General features: G+C 38.0%; 1 protein-coding gene across 1 annotated transcript in view; it reads right to left on the bottom strand.

Annotated features, from left to right (window-relative positions):
- LOC126248621 (potassium voltage-gated channel subfamily H member 2) overlaps window positions 1–17,400 on the bottom strand; it is a 963,280-nt gene that overhangs the window by 132,719 nt on the left and 813,161 nt on the right. Inside the window, exon 12 of the mRNA XM_049949786.1 lies at window positions 11,983–12,200. Coding sequence (XP_049805743.1) covers window positions 11,983–12,200 — 218 coding nt within the window. The remainder of the gene's footprint in view (window positions 1–11,982; window positions 12,201–17,400) is intronic.

Genomic DNA, 17,400 nt, shown 5'->3' with positions numbered 1-17,400 from the left:
CCATGGATGACATTTAATATGTCTGTTTTCAACAGAATTATGAGCAGTGGGAAAATGTTGGGCCCCTTCAAACCCATAAATTGTTTAATTTCTTTTTGACATGATTATTAATGGTTCAAATGGCTCTGAGCACTATGGGACTCAACTGCTGTGGTCATTAGTCCCCTAGAACTTAGAACTACTTAAACCTAACTAACCTAAGGACATCACACACATCCGTGCCCGAGGCAGGATTCGAACCTGCGACTGTAGCAGTCGCACGGTTCCGGACTGCGCGCCTAGAACCACGAGACCACCGCGGCCGGCCGTGATTATTAATGGCCAAGAATAGTTCTTGAGGGATGAGATATTTTATACTTATTTTTATGACTCAAAGTTTATCCTTGAAATGGATTCTATTAACATGCACTCCTGTTTTTTGTACATTATGGAAGACTTTACAAAACCACCGTCCACAAGTGAGAGGGGATGATATGAGGGGTCTTTATAACATAAGTTTTCGTAACAGTATTATATATTTGCAATAAAAATCTTTCTCAAGGCCACAATAAACCTGAAAACACTCCTAGAACATTGTTTCCAACATCAAAAATGGTTTTCTGTCTTGATTAAAATTGATACAAGGGAGCTGTTAACAAGTTCTTGTTTTGAAAAAGGTTTCTGAGTTCTGCAGTAAATAGTTTTTTCAAAGATATTTTAAAGAATAGGAAATTTTACACTATGATACTACTGGTGCATTATTCAGTTATTCAGAAAATACACTCGAGAAAACTGGCTGATTCAAAATGTAAGTAATGAAATAAACAAAATATTTAAGTACTTCCCTTGGTAGACATCTGCAGAAAGAATATTAATCCTATTAACTGATTTAAATTATTAAATTATTGTGATAGATATACATTTAATCTGCAGTTCTGTATTACTATGTCATTTTTCTCTCAGTAAATTAATACGTTTATATCCATTTATGACTTTTTAAACCTAACTCTTTTTCTACTGTTGACATCTGAAAACTGGCCTTTGCCTGCATACATGTTTTTGATATTTACTCATTTAATAATGTTTGTGAGTAACTTTTTCAAAGAAATACCATATCTTGTAAAATGGAGTCTATGTTTTCATTGTGGCAATAATGTTACGTAACAACCCTTTTGAACTGTTTCAGAATACTGTACTGAAAATCAATATCACAGGAAGTTCAGAAAGCCATAAAATAAATTGGAGGTCAATGAACACATCCCTACAAAGAACTGCCAGATTATTTCAAAGAAATTAAAATTCTGTACCATGTTTCCTAGTGCTGGAAATTGGTTATTATAGAGACTGTGGAAATCAGAATATGCAACAATAATTACAGCAGAAACAAGAGCTATGCATTCAGTGGTGCATCATGGAAAGCAGTATTAGATCTAACAATATTCCAAAATAAGGCTTGTGACAGTTTACATTCTGTTTTTCATAGATGTGCACCACAGGTGGAAGCATATATGAGGCATGGATTTTATATTTAGTAATGGGGAGAGTGTGGTATGGGGTGTTGGTAAGGACAATCCCAATTTCTTCCTGACAATCAAATGTTTGTTTTGGATGACGTTGGTGGACATAATCATCAAAAGCTTATGATTTTAATAAAATGTCACACAAAAAGATAAATGAAAATGTTTTATATAAAAGTAAATATGTATTCTCACAAGGATAAAATGGCAAGTGCTATCACCCCATTTCTGAGAACCTTTGCTCAGTGGAAGAGGGGTTAAAATATGCCAATAAGTGTCTCTGCTTATTGATAGAAACTTAACTCTTTCTGGGAAAAGAATGGTAAAAGTTTTCTAGGTAATTTATATGCCTTACAGTATGTAATACGTTCACCAAAGTGGTAGTACACTGGTTAGCATTGTGGTTTAACAACCCAATTACTGTTTTTATTTTATCTTATTTGTCTTCTTTTCCCACTGATCTACCCATGTCCTTCTTATCAAATTAGGGCATATAAGGGCATTGTATTAATTATAAAATTACAACTCAGTTTCACAATAAGTGTAATATATTTATTACACAATATAGTGTGTAATAAGGGTGTATGGTATTTTTAAGGGAATCAATTCTTATATAAATTCTTACTTTCAATTTTTACATCTATTCTTCAGGAATGTTTCATGCATTCCCTTGGATTACATCAATTGTAGAAACATTGGGAACATACAAATTCCACACCCCATGAGCACTACACAAAGTCAGGTTTGCCACAGTGCCACTTCTTCACATGAATCTCATTCGAGAGAGAGACACTGTTAATATTGCTGAAGATTTCACACATTGGCAATAATTTCATGGCAATCATGCGTAATGGATCATTTTCCCAAAAACTGGCTCTTGCTGTTGGTTATGCATTAAGACACACTACAGGAATTTCACTAAAACAATTTTAAATAATTTTCTCATTTATTTATTTATTTATTTATTTATTTTTAAATTCATTCAGCAGACAGACACTTAGCACATGAAGATAGGTAACATTGCTTCAACATACATTGTAGAATGTTTGTGTAGTGCATTAATGCGATCTTAGTAAATGAGTGTTGTAAAATGATCCTTTAATATAGTGTTCATTAAAAGAATGATGATCATTCCACTTGGGACCTGTGGAAGATACATTAGCTTATTTGTTTTATTTGTAAATATTTGTCATGTATTATTGTTTTTCTGACATGTTCTACATCCTGGAGGACCTCCTCACTACGGATTAATTGGAATGAAAGTAAATCTAATCTAATCTTCTGTGGAATGGATACACAAATGAAAAACAAAAACACAAATAAAACCGATAATTGGGTTTCAAACATGTGGTACAAAATTACGAAGTCACATGCTAAACATTGTGTCACTGCTTCAGTTAAACTCACTATGTGCTGTAAAGCATGTAAACTACCTCGAAAATTTTGATCATCATTTTCTCAGAAATGGGTAAGAATCTACAGATAAGTTGATGTGTTTATTCATTTATTTTGACCTATCATTCATGGAGCGAAGTTTCTGGGAAATCACATGGTGGTACTTCCCATGTTCTCCTCATCAGTGCAGTTTAGTAGTGCATCTCCATTCATGAAGGGGACATATACACTGTTCAGTATGTCAACATACCTCAAAGTGTCATTTCAAGCATAGAAAGTATAGACATTGTCACTTTATGACAAGGAAAGTTGTAAGCATGGGAAGTTGCCCATCAAACTGGCATACACCAAAAAATGTTATTCAAACATTCAGCTGCTATCATGCAACACAAAACACTGACAATCTGTTTTATATTGGTTGCCTGCAGTCAACAGTTCCAGATGATGACAAGCACATATGAATTATAGCTTCGAAGTATCCCAGTGAGAATGCAACAGAACTAGATGCTGCCTTACTGATGGCAACTGAGAGGGCTGCATTGACCCAGACAGTATGTAACTGTCTCCACATGGTCAGTTTGTCTTCTAGGCACCCATTACAAATAACTATACCCCCCGCCCCCCTCCTTTTGTGCAATGTGTGGTATGTGAAGGAGGAGGACAAGGGATAATGTGAAATGGATCCAGGATCAATGGAATCAGGTTCTCTTCATCAACAAGTGTAGGATTATATCTAATCACCATTGTAGATGAATGTGGAGGTGGTTACATACAACATGATGTTTTAAGACTGGTTCCACATACTGATCCTGGATCCCTCTCATTACAATTGAGGGACATTTGAGGGCAGTGCAGCATCAGGAAAGGATCCTCCAACCTGTTGTCCAGCCCTACAGTCAAAATTTTGGTGATAGCTTCATTTTTATGACTGATAATGCACCCGTTATGGTTGATAATGCACCCACAGCATGAATACCTTCCTCCAGAAAGCAGGAATGGTATGCAGTGTCTGCAGATATGACCAGACTGACTTTGCTTAGGACCAGTTGAAACTAGCAATGCTGCAGGAAGAAGTGCCCTCAAACAGTGGATGACCTCATGAGAGACATCTTCAAAGAGTAGTGCTGTATCCTGCTAATAGTGTGTGAGTGTGAGTGCTGTGAGTGTGGTGTCATTGCAGATGCATGTTTGAATTGGCTGCCAACTGTATCAGTGCGGGCTGGCCACTGGAGGCTGCCTGTAGGAGGCAGGTACATGGCGCAGTCCCCGCCATGTTGTCTGCCGGCGGCTGGCACATATATTTGCATGGAGCAGCACTGACTACTTCTGTGTGATCTTAGTTTGTATCATGCACACCAGTGTTTTGTGAATTGTGAGATCCCAACAGGAGGTTATTATTAAAGATGTGTTTGTGTGATGTGGATTGATTCCAAATGTGTATTAACTAATTAATACATAAAATTAATCCAAATCACACAAATATGACTTGAATCACCTCTGAACAATAAACCTCTCAAGACTTCACAAGGCAAAGAACACTGATGTGCACAATACAAACTAGGATCACATAAAGGGAGTCAGTCAGCATAGCTCCACGCATATGTATGTGCGAGTAGCCAGCAGATGGCATCACGTGGACAGCACCGCACATGTGCCTCCCACAGGTGGCTTTCAGCTGACCCATGCTGATACAGATAGCAGCTGATTCAAGCATGCATGCATGGTGACATCGTACTCAGCACACTCACACTTACATGCACTAGAAGCGGGATACAGCAAGTAGAACAAGCTTGAACTACAACAAGCTTGTGTGCAGCATGATAAGTAGGATCCAAGCATGTTGCAATACTCATTGTAGTGGAGAAACATGATACTGGATGTAGATTGCTGTAGACTGATTTCAAAAATGTGGAAAGATGTGTACTTATGTCAAGATTACCATTATTTTTGTTATTTTTTGTTCCTACTTCATAGTAAAGTCTGTTTTTAGTTCCAGGATGATTATTCTTTCATTGCAGCTTCCCTTGAATCTAAGCCCACACACATTCATAGGTATGATGGTGGTACAAAACTAGTTTTGAGTAGTTTATTTGTGACCTGCTGCATGAAAAATTGTCCTAAGCACATCCAATAGCCATTGGTATCTAGCTTGCATTTTTTGTACATCCTAGTGTAATCTCTCACTTTGACACTGACTTACAATATCAATCTTCTGTGGAAAGCTCAGAAAGAATTTCAAGATAATGGAATTTTGTACTCATGTCACAGCCAGACCTATAGAAATACACTAATTGTGTTCATCTACAGCTTCCTTTTAGCAAAGAAAGATTTTTACTGCAATAACTATTGAGGAGTAGGTACACTATTTGACTTTGTTAATTTGTTAACTGATTACGCCAAAGGCAAGTTCATTATTTTTTGCCCTTATCTATGGGTCAGTAAAAATTCCATCTTAGATTTTCAGTAGTCTGTTCAGATTAATAAATCCTAAGTACTCAACATGAGAAATAATTATAAAAGGTTTATAACATTTCATAAGTTGTGGTGGTCTGACAGATGCAAATGAATTAATTTTCTCAGAAAACAAGAAAGTAACAACAATCTGACAATATCACTCCTTTTCATTCAGTATGAAAATCATTATCTAAGGTTTATAACATTCTGTAAGTCATGGTAGTCTGACAGATGCAAATGCATTAATTTTCCCAGAAAATTAGACAGCAATAGGAGTCTTACAACATTGCTCCTGTCTATCTCCCTGTGTCAGCGATCACATTTCTCAAAATTTTCATTGTTGTGAATGGAGCATTATTACAGATATGACACAAAAATTACACCCATGACTCTGATAAGCTGCACAAGTTTTATTATTGCAGAGCAAATATAAATTTTCTTCTACCTACCCATTAGCATTTCATTTGATAGATATTCAGCTTATAACACTACAGTATTTAAAAAGAAATCAATTCTCATCAAAACCCTCCATATATCTAAGAGACTTGTGACTATTTGTTACATATTTGTAGATCTCCAAATATAATTATTTTCATATGCTTACAACTTATATTCATTCAGAAGGTGAATTTAAAGCTAAATGTTAGATTTTGACAAAATATGTACAAATTTGTTTGTAAATGATGGCATTCAGAAAGATGTATAACATGGTTGTGGAAGAGGATGGTCAGGAAATTCAGAAACAGTTTTAGGATGTTTCAGTCACAGATGAGAGCCTGATAGTGAAGTTGGTGATAAAGCTGCTTTTTCTGTAATTGAGGAAAGTGAGGAGAATTGAGATACAGAACAAAGTAATGTGGAATACAGTTCATGTCCTGAAGATTGTGATGAGAAGGAAGAATTTTGTACATCTTCGAGGAGGAAGACTAACAAAACCATTAACTCTTTATTTAAGGAAATCATTCTATTCTTCACAAAAAATGAACCAAACAAAATTTACTTATGTCATTTCTGTTTAGGAAGGGTCTAGCAAAAAATATGGACAATATTTCTTATGTCTGGGGCTGCCTCACACAAAACTGTTAGAAATAATAGTGTCTTGCACAAGTCAATATATTGACAACATAAAGGCAAACTTCAGTCTCACAAGAGATGCATTATTAACATTTAACTGAGATAAAGGCTGTAGTCAGACTTATTTTAGCTGACTGAACTGCATACAGAAGAGAAAATGAATCTTGATGAAATATGGCAATCAAAAGTCTATGGAAGTGAAATATCCTGGATGGCTGTGGGATTCAGAAGATTTAGATTTCTTCTGTAGTGTTTAAGATTTTATGAAAGAGAAACAACATCTATGAGAAAGGAAAATGATCATATTGCAGCAATAAGAGATTTCACTGATTACTTTGTAGCCATCTGTAACATGCTCCTCACCTGGTAAAATTGTTACAGATTATGAGAAACTGGAAGTGTTCTGTAGCTGGTGCAACTTTATACAATATTTTCCGTCAAAACTTGCAAAGTATAGTTCGAAAATATTTTCTTTAGTTGACTGCAAAATGTTTTACATCAGTAATATAGAAATTTATGCTGGTAAACAATGCAAAGGACTTCATGAAGTAAACAATAAAGGAACTCATGTTGCTGAACAAATTATTTTACCTTTTTAAAGAAACAGGGTTTAAGGTTATGACCAATAGCTTGTACAGTGATATTTCTCTTCCTGAAATCTGACTAAAAGATTCTGGGTTGTCAGTCACTGAGACGCTTAAGAAAAAGAAGGAACAAATTCCAAATGTACCAAAGAGTACAAAAAACCGTGCTTTACAATATAAAAGATGTTTTCATGCATGTAGAAAGTAAAGAAGAATGTCAGCTTGATCTCCAGCTTTCATTTTGATAGGGCTTTTGATGAAGGATCATGAAGTAAAATGAAACTTGAAATGATTGTACAATAAAAAAAAAATCTGGGTTTGATATTGTAGTCAAGATGTGTTCAGGTTATCGTGTCTCCCAAAATGGAATAAATAGCCAATAATTACTGAAAACCACATTAGTAAACAACCAAGTTATGTATTTCAGAAATGAAAATGATATGATGAGATTTCAAGATGTGACTTCTGAAATTTTCTTGGAGGTTTAGGAAATAGTTGTTTAAGACCACTAACAGAGGATAAATATTTCAAATCCAGGTATGCCTTTATCTATGTTGTTTAGATTTGTTGAAATTTTAGGAACTGATAAAAAAAAGAAGGGAGCAAGATACATCTGACACCAAACAAAGTGCTATAAATATGCAGAAGAAATGTATGTAGTGTCAAAATAAAGAAATCTCAAATGACAAGATACATGTGTTATTCATGTTGCGATTGTCTATGTCTCCAGTTGGGTACATCACAATGCAAAATGGACTATGAGGACAAAACAACTGATTCAAAAAAGGTGTATGATCGTTAAGAAAGAAAAATCACTTGTATTTATGTTGGTGAGTAAACAAAGCCTCATTTGAACAAAAAAAGACACTATAGAATCATTACAAAAGTAAAAAGAAAATGACTTGGATAAAATAGATTTTATTTTAATTGTTATCAGTTGCTGATATCTATCTCAAAACCTTTAAATTAGTAATCAAAGGCAGTAATCACAAGGCCAGAAATTTGATAATATGAAAGTCACTGAGATGTGTAAGAAATGTGGTGCTGAACTTCATATTTCAACTAGATAATCTTCTGGGTCTTGTTCAGTTTTGGATGCAGGATTAGCTGAGCGGTCTAAGGCGCTGCAGTCATGGACTGTGCGGCTGGTCCCGCCGGAGGTTCGAGTCCTCCCTCGGGCATCGGTGTGTGTGTTTGTCCTTAGGATAATTTAGGTTAAGTAGTGTGTAAGCTTAGGGACTGATGACCTTAGCAGTTAAGTCCCATAAGATTTCACACACATTCGAACATTTGAACAATTATTATACTATCATTAGCATAAATAAATAAACAAATCAACTGTATCTGTGGAAGATTTATTTAAAAAAAATATTATCAGAAACAGACAACTAATAATTTTCTCCGCAAACATAGAGATCACAAAATATGATTTCGATGACTGTCACATCAATGTTAAATCACGAGGCTCTCTGCCTGTTTATACAGTAGCATATTAAGTATGTGTACCCTGAATTCTGACGTCCACCTATGTCAAACATTTGTCCCAATGAAGTCAAAGTCGAGTAGATCCAGAACTCATTTGCAAACTAAAAGGAAATATATAGCTCTGTATTGGAAATTGTAGAAATTCTTATAGCAAATACAACAGAAAAGTTGTTTACATAATTTAATGAGTAAAGATAAGTTAAGGTGCCGAGTTACTGAGAGAAACATAAACCAGATTGAGAATATTAATAGCTTTTGAACAAATCCTCCTTCAGAGTGATAGAATACACATACTCTCACACATAAACATCTAATGTTTGCACTTCTCTGGATTTGTGGATTATGCTCACACTGCAGCTCAACTGGTGTATGGAGTTGTGTTGAGTGGAGTTGGTGAGATGAGGGAAGTGGGCACTGAAGAAGGGTGGGTGAACACTGGGAGGGAGAGGCAGTATGTGCACAGGGCAGGAATGTAACAATGGTGAGCTCATTCTGGTTACAGGCAGGCAGAGTTCTGCACAGTCTTTCCCATGTACTCTGGTCACCACTGGACAGCATATCTGGGGTGATTATCAGTTCCTTGCCCAGTGTGCTTAAAGCTTTGCTGAGACTTTCACAGTGGGAATTACCCCCGCACCTAGTCCAAAAAAATAATGCTCTTGCAGTATCCACAAACATCTCTAATCCTCCAGCCATCCCCAGGAATCAGCTGCTAAAGATTACCCTTCTCCCTGTGGAAGACCCATGTGCACGTCATATGCTTACCTCATCATATCAGAGACAGGGGACCTGTGTAAACAGTCATAACATATCATATATCACACTGGTGTAGTTTCTACAAAATATTTTACATGCTTATGAGCACCAACCACCTGTCAATCCAAATGAATGGCAACTGTCAAACTGTGGCTGAGGGCAGAGTTGACTTCCCAGTGGAAAATCACATTGTTAAGTACAACACAGCAATGGCTGCTTCACATCGTGCATCATCTGGATCCTCCCTTCCCCTCCCCTTCACAACTTCAGCTTCTCTGAATTGCATAGATGGGAACTGTCCTCATAGTGCATCATACAATCCTGTAATTTTCCTGAGTTCAGTCGCTGCTAGTCCCCACTCCACAACCACTTCCACCCCTGCCCTGTTCCCCTAACTTCACTCAACCTGCACTCATGGCCTCTTTTCCACTATACCTGTATTTCTCTTTCTCTGTTCTATCTACCAGTTATAACCTATTCCTACATGTCACTATGTGCTGCACACAACTCTGCCAAATTGCAGACAGAAAGAGATCATAGGTAACACATTCCTGCCCCAAGCATCAACTGCCTGTACATACCATCATTAGACCATAAAACAGGCTCCTGTATAGATGATGCTGACCTACATAGGGAGAAATGATCATCATAATAAAATAAGGCAAATGAGAGCTCAAACGGAAATATGTAGGTGTTCATTTTTTCCACGTGCTGTTTGAGAATGTGATAATAGGGAATTATTGTGAAGGTGGTTGGAAGAACCCTGTGTCAGGCACTTAAGTGTAATTTGCAGAGTATCTGCATAGATGTAGATGTAGATGTAGACATAGTAATAAGCATCCCTGGCATAGAGAAACAACTGAATGAGTTGAAAACAAATAAGTCACCAGTTCTGGGTGGAATCCCAATTCAGTTTTACAAAGAGTTCTCTATGGCACTTGCCCATTACTTTGAATGTATTTATCATTAATTTCTCACTCAGTGAAAATTCCCAAGCACATTTAAAAAAAGTGCATATGACTCTTGTTTATAAGAAGGGTAAAAGAAGAGACCTGCAGAATTACAGCCTAATATCCTTAACATTAGTTTGCTACAGAATTCTTCAACATATTCTCAGTCTGAACATAACAAAGTTCCCTGAGACTGAGAAGCTTATGTGCATGAATCAACACAGTTTTAGAGAGCATTTCTTGTGCAAAACTCAGATTGCCCTTTTCTCACTTTACATACTGTGAACTATGGATGAAGGGCAATAGGCAGATTCCATATTTCTAGATTTCCGAAAAGAGTTTGACATAGTGCCCCACTGCAGACTGTTAACAAGGTATGAGTATATCTAATAGGTACCCAGATAAGTGAGTGTCTTGAAGACATCCTAAGCAACAGAACCCAGTATGCTGTCCTTGATGGTGAGTATTCATCAGAGTCAAGGGTATCATCAGGAGTACCCCGGGTAAGTGTGATAGGAATGCTATTATTCTCTATATACATAAATCATCTGGCAGACATGGTGGGTGGCAATTTGCAGTTGTTTGTTGATGATGCTGTGGTGTGTGGGAAGGTATGAAAGTTGAGTGACTGTAGGAACTTACAAGATGACAGACAAAATTTCTGGTTGGTGTGATAAATGGCAGGTAGCTCTAAATGTAGAAAAAATTTAGTTAATGCAGATGAGTAGGAAAAACAAATTTACATTATTCAGATACAGCATTAGTAGTGTCCTGCTTGACACAGTCATGTCATTTAAATATCTGGGCATAATACTGCAAAGTGATATGAACTGTAACAATCATGTGAGGACTGTGGTAAGGAGAGTGAATGGTTGGCTTCAGTTTATTGGGAGAATTTTGGAAAAGTGTCATTCATCTGTAAAGGAGACCACCTATAGGATGCTAGTGTAACCTATTCTTGATTAATTCAGAGGCTGGCTGCTAGTATTATGGAGATGCTTTGGGAACTCAAATGGGATTCCCTGGAGGGAAGGCAACATTCTTTCCAGAGAACACTACTGAGAAAATTTAGAGAACCAGCAACTGAAGCTGACAGCAGAATGATTCTGCTGCCACCAACACAAATTTTGCATAGAGACTATGAAGATAAGATACTAGAAATTATGGCTCCTACCATGATATATAGATAGTCATTTTTCCCTCACTATGTTTGTGAGTGGAGCAGGAAAGGAAATGACTAGTAGTGGTACCAGGTACCCTCCACCATGCACCATGTGGTGGCTTGCGGAGTATGTATGTAGATGTAGATGTAAGTGAAGGTAAATGTGTCTGTATGTGTACTCTATACCTTGGAGACAGGATTCAACCAAACATTTTTGTACTTATGTACTTATCAATGACTGACTGCCTCCACTATTCAGCAAGTTCTTACATTTACTGCTTAAATGATTTTTTTTTTTTCATCAAGGACATTGCAGAGACAATGAAAAACAATAAAATTTTTGAAAGTGTTTCACAAAATGACTTAAACATGTTTTTAGGGTTTGGAAGAGGACACACAGTATTTAAATGAAATCTGTTCATGTATTTTGCAAACATAAGTCAGTAAGAGTATTAATAATGAAAATAATCATCATCTAGAGATAGTAAAAAAACTTCCACTTTAATTTAATTGATGTTAATTATCAGTGGGCAAACAAATTTCTTTTAAACTCTATTACTTCTTCTAGTAGCTTTGACTAACAATATAATGAGATTTAAGGCATGGTATACATAGATACAACTTACAACTCAGACCCATCTTCACTGGAATCTTGACTGTTGCCTCCTAGAGTGCCATCCCCACATGGCCCACCACCTGATCCTCTGTGATGAAATGTTCGACGACGAGGTGGTCTGTAAGCATATCTTCTTACATCTGAATCTCTGTCTTGTGAGCTTGAACGAGAAGCTAAACCTGTTCTATGCCTCCTAGCTGCTCTGGGATCTACGCCTGCAAGCTCCTCCTGTGATAGTGATCATAAGGTAATCTCACATATTGAATATCCAACAAAAATGAAGTTGAATAAATACTCCCTTTTGTCACATTGCTTGAAGACATTTTACTTAATAATGCACAGACTACATTTTAACACTTAGGCATCATATTTATCAAATAACAGGATGAATACAATGATCTAAATGATAGTTTTATATTGATTGTACAATGAAACTGTCAAGGAAACCCTTGAGTGCGAGGTTGCAAAATGCCAATTACGTTTATGGCATTCAACACCCCACATGTTGCTTACCATGCAACCACGTTATTGACTGCTAATAGCAACAGGGGGCAGGACTGGAGGTATCCAATGGTGGGCACAATAGTTGAACTGCTTAGTCAATAAGTAACTCACAACAAGGCTACAGTGCTGGTGGTATCGAGACAAAGCAGAGCAATGGCAGCAATAAACAAAGTGAACTCTTCATTATATCTACAACAATAGTTGCTGAATTTGACATTTCATCAGAAAGGAACCCAAGAAATTTTTCAGAGTGAGAAAGAAGTGGCACATGAAATACTAGCATTTCTGCAATACGAATGTGTGGTGTCCTATACACTCGACTGTGTGGACAATGTACATGAGGAGCACAATGATGACTATACATACACATACTTAACAAGAGAAAGTGATACTGAAACAGTTGTTGAGCCATGTAGTTCATCATCTGTCAGACAGATCCTATCTCCTATCTCCTGCAAAATGTAGTAAAAGACTATCATTGTCCAAGGAGCAAGTACTAAATGTAACTAAGGACATGAAAGATCACCCAAGCATAGTAAAAAAAACAAATATGAACAGATTTCAAACAACTCCATAGCAAGATGACCATGTGGTGCATAAGAAAAACTATGGATATTCAAGGGAGGACAAGACACACTTGTTACAAAAACTGGTGTTTGCATGTTTCAAGGACACTCGATACAATTTACAAGATTTTCATGATAGTGACCTATTACATTACACACATCAAATTACATGTGACATAGATCACAGTGATTTAAAGGGCAACAGTGGATGGTTGCATAACTTCAGACAATGCTACAGAACTGGAAGACGTAAGATAATGAAATTTCAAATAAACTGTAAAATTGGCAGTGCACAGCAAACTGCAGTATCAGCCTGAAAATTTGTAGATAAGATAAACAAACTTACCCCAACATTCACTAAGGAATTTGTTTTCAACTCTGACCAATCACTACTTGAATAGGAAATGCATGTGAAAGGAATGCTGGAAATTTGGGGTACCAAGAGGGTTGTATCGAGATCAGCTAGCATCAATGCCTTAATGCATTCAGATACAATTGTGCTGACTGTTAATCTGGATGGTAAATTGGTGAAAAGTTATTTATTGTGCTGTGAGAAACTGGAGGTGCTCTGAGCATTATGATTTTTTCTCATTTGCATGTTGTTGCCAGGATAGTAGGGAATATTTACATTACAGCAAGAAAGAGGGGTAAAATGGGTGTAAGATAGTTACAAATATGGTATGCACGAACTATCCCTTCTAAAAAGTGCAAGACACAATGCATACCACCCAGAACCATGGTGCAAATTCAGCCTCTGGATGTTTGGTTTCTCCATGCCTATAAAACATATTACTGCACTTCTGTAGTGTACCATTTGTCATTAGATGTTCATGGTGCAAGTTAAGTGTTTTTTTTATACATTTATTGAATGTTGACAATGTTCATTTTGTGAAGTGTAATACATACTTCCCATTGAAGGCTAATCTCTGCACGTCCCAGACACTCATCATCTGTTGCCTTCCTGATGTATGTGGTGAGTCATTAGCAGCTAATATTGTGTCTGTCATAAAGTTAACACAACAATTTCAAATGAGCTTTACTAATGGCTGAACTTGTGACCTCGCACTCAAGGGGTTCCTCGTTTGATTAAGAAATTCTATTGATTTTCAAATCAAGACAGAATCTGGTTACACATTAGACACATTTACTACAAAACACAATACCAACAAATTCATATTAAAAATAATGAAAAATGTGGACGAACCCCACAATATACCTGAAAGCTCTATTTAGTTTGAACTTGACAATAATAGTTTAAAACTCTGAAAGAAGATATCTATTATTTCAGAACTACTACTTTTTCCCGTGACACCTAAAATTATACCAGTTAATATGCTCTTCAAATTAGATGCTTTCCTTATACTGTATGTAGACAGAATGGTGAAATTCACGCAGTATTCAATTTACAAAAGTGTCCTTATTATCATTTACAAATTATGCAGTGACAGACTTACAACTGTGAAACTGACAGATAATGCTACACATTAAGGTACTTAGGGAATGTATCTCCATAAGAGTCTTTACTCTTTTGATCCTTTCAAGATGTGTAGAAGAGTGTACATTTTACCGTCACATATTTTTTTCCATCTGTGGAAATGGAATGATGATGACAATGGCAAGATGGGTGAGCAGTATTAAAATGTTTAACCTTCGCCACTGAAATGATTTATTTCTCATACTACACATTCCAGAAGGTTGAAAATATCTTCTAAAACATGTCGCCTGAGGAATAAATCAAACCTGTGTAAAAGTCAAAGATATGATAGATTGCTTCCTACTCTCTCACATACTGAGAGATGTTCCCATTTTCTTCACTGATGGAGTAAATTTAGAAAGACTGGCTATACGCCTGTGCATTGATTGCTATTAATCTAAAACTTTATTGTTGATTTCTGCAAGATAATTATGCAGAGAACTGGAAGATAATTCCTGAAATAGGGATGATGTAATAGATGAACATTCAAAACAGCATCTTCACAAGTTATCCAGCTTGCTGACATCCTATTCTCATCTTGGGGCACCACTAACTAACCCCCATAATGCCCACAGTGCTTCTCCTTGTCAGTCCCTCATAGCACCTAGACTCTGCTTAGCTGACATTTTCAACCTACCGCATCCACAGAAACCCCCTACCAACAATCCATGAAATCAATTGTCAAAACACTCCCAGAACACTGTTGTTAACCTCTCCACCAAAATCCTCAGTGCCACACATGTTTCAGTCCTATCCAGAGCCTCAAATTCAGGTCTACTCCATGGCTTAACCATGTTAGGCTCATGAAAGACCTACTCTCCTTCTCCTGCTCCCTACATTGAGACCACTTCTTCACCACCAACCCCTCCAACCAAAGCCAATCCAGTCTTAACATTAAACATTGCTTGTCCCAATTTGCACCACCATCCAACCATGACCCTGCCATACTCCTATCTAACCACCCCTTGGTGACCTTTCAGGAATTCCTAACTTCCAACCTGGCCTCACTATCCTTCCCCAGATCCTTCCCAAAGAACAATCTTCCAGCAGAAGAAAGGACTGCCCTACACAACCTAAAAATGGATCGTGACCTAATCATCCTCCCAGCAGACAATGGGCCTCCATCCGTTGTCTGACACCTCCACCTACCAGCTGTGCCAAAATGATCCCATCCCAGAAGTCCACCAGAGCCTTCAATCCCTGCAAAATCCATAAGCCCTTTCCAGAACCTCTTCCCTGAATCCATCTCCCTACTCGTCCCAACAACAGACCTCACACCCACCTTCTACATGCTTCTCAAAATCCCCAAACCTAAAAATCCTGGGCACCCCACTGTTGCTGGTTATAGTGCCCCCACTGGAAGAATCTCAGCCCTTGTTGACCAATATCTGCAACCAATTTTCCAAGACCTATCCTCCCACATTAAAGAAACCAACCACTTAATGCACCAGCTCTCCATCATCCCCACACCCTCATCTCCTGGGTTCCTACTCAGCACTGTTGATGCAATCTCCTTTTACACAAACATCCTTCATGCCCATGGCCTTGCTGTGATTGAACACTACCTCTCCCAGTGCCCTGCATATCCCAAACCTACCTTGCACACCTAACCAACTACTTCCTAACCCATAATTACTTCACCTTTGAAGGGAAGGTATACATACAAATCCATTTCACACATGGGGTTCTGCGTTGGATTCCTGCACAGGTTGGGGATTTTCTCTGCCCAGGGACTGGATTTTTGTGTCATCCTCATCATTTCATCATCATTTGTGACAGTGGCTAGATTGAACTGTGTAAAAAATTGGACTGTGTCAAAATTGGGACTTTGTACGGGTGCTGATGGCCTCGCAGTTGAGTGCCTAACAAACCAAACATCATCACTAAATTCATTGCACAGCCATGGGCACCTGCATGGCACCCTCCATGCCAACCTCTTCATGGACTACCCATGGGAAACATTCCTAGCTTCCCAAAACCCCAGACCCTGGGTCTGGTTGATGACATCTTTATAATCTGACCCCAAGGACACCTTATCCTCACTCCTCCGCAACCTCAACAGCTTCTCTCCTATCCATTTCACCTGGTCCTCTTCCACCCATCATGCCACCCTCCTAGAAGTCGATCTCCTCCTCTCAGATGGCTCCATCCACACCTCAGTCCACATAAAACCCACCAATCACCAACAGTACTTGCACTTTGACAGCTGCCACTCATTACACACCAAAAAATCCCTTCCCTATAACCTGGCCACCCACAGCAGACACATCTGCAGTGATGAGAACTTCCTCACCCAGTATGCTGAAGGCCTCACAAAGGCCTTCGCAGATAGGCAATATGCTCCAGATCTAATTCGTACACAGATCTCCTGTGCCATATCCTTGCACACACATGATTCTCATATCCAATGAAGTACACCCTTTGTCACCCAATAACACCTGGGACTGGAATGACTGAACCACATCCTTCATCAGGGCTTTGATTATCTATCATCACGCCCTCAAATGAGGGATATCTTACCCAAGATACTTCCAACCCCTCCCAAAGTGGTGCTCTGCCACCCACTCAACCACCACATGCAAGACCTGCCCAATCCACCCACCCAGCACCACCTACTCTAGTCCCGTTATAGGCTTATCCTACCCCATCAGAGGCTGGGCAACCTGTGAAAGCAGCCATGTTATACACCAGCCCTGCTGCAACCACTGCACAGTGTTTCACATTTGTATGACAAACATATAAAATGTAGACTGGCAATGGCAAGGAAAGTGTTTCTGAAGAAGAGAAATTTGTTAACATTGAGTATAGATTTAAGTGTCAGGAAGTCGTTTCTGAAAGTATTTGTATGGAGAGTAGCTATGTATGGAAGTGAAACATGGACAAT

Source organism: Schistocerca nitens, chromosome 3 (genome assembly GCF_023898315.1).
Source record: "Schistocerca nitens isolate TAMUIC-IGC-003100 chromosome 3, iqSchNite1.1, whole genome shotgun sequence".
Lineage (NCBI taxonomy): Eukaryota > Metazoa > Arthropoda > Insecta > Orthoptera > Acrididae > Schistocerca > Schistocerca nitens.
Note: the sequence above shows the minus strand (reverse complement) of the source record. Positions and strands in the feature narration are given on the sequence as shown.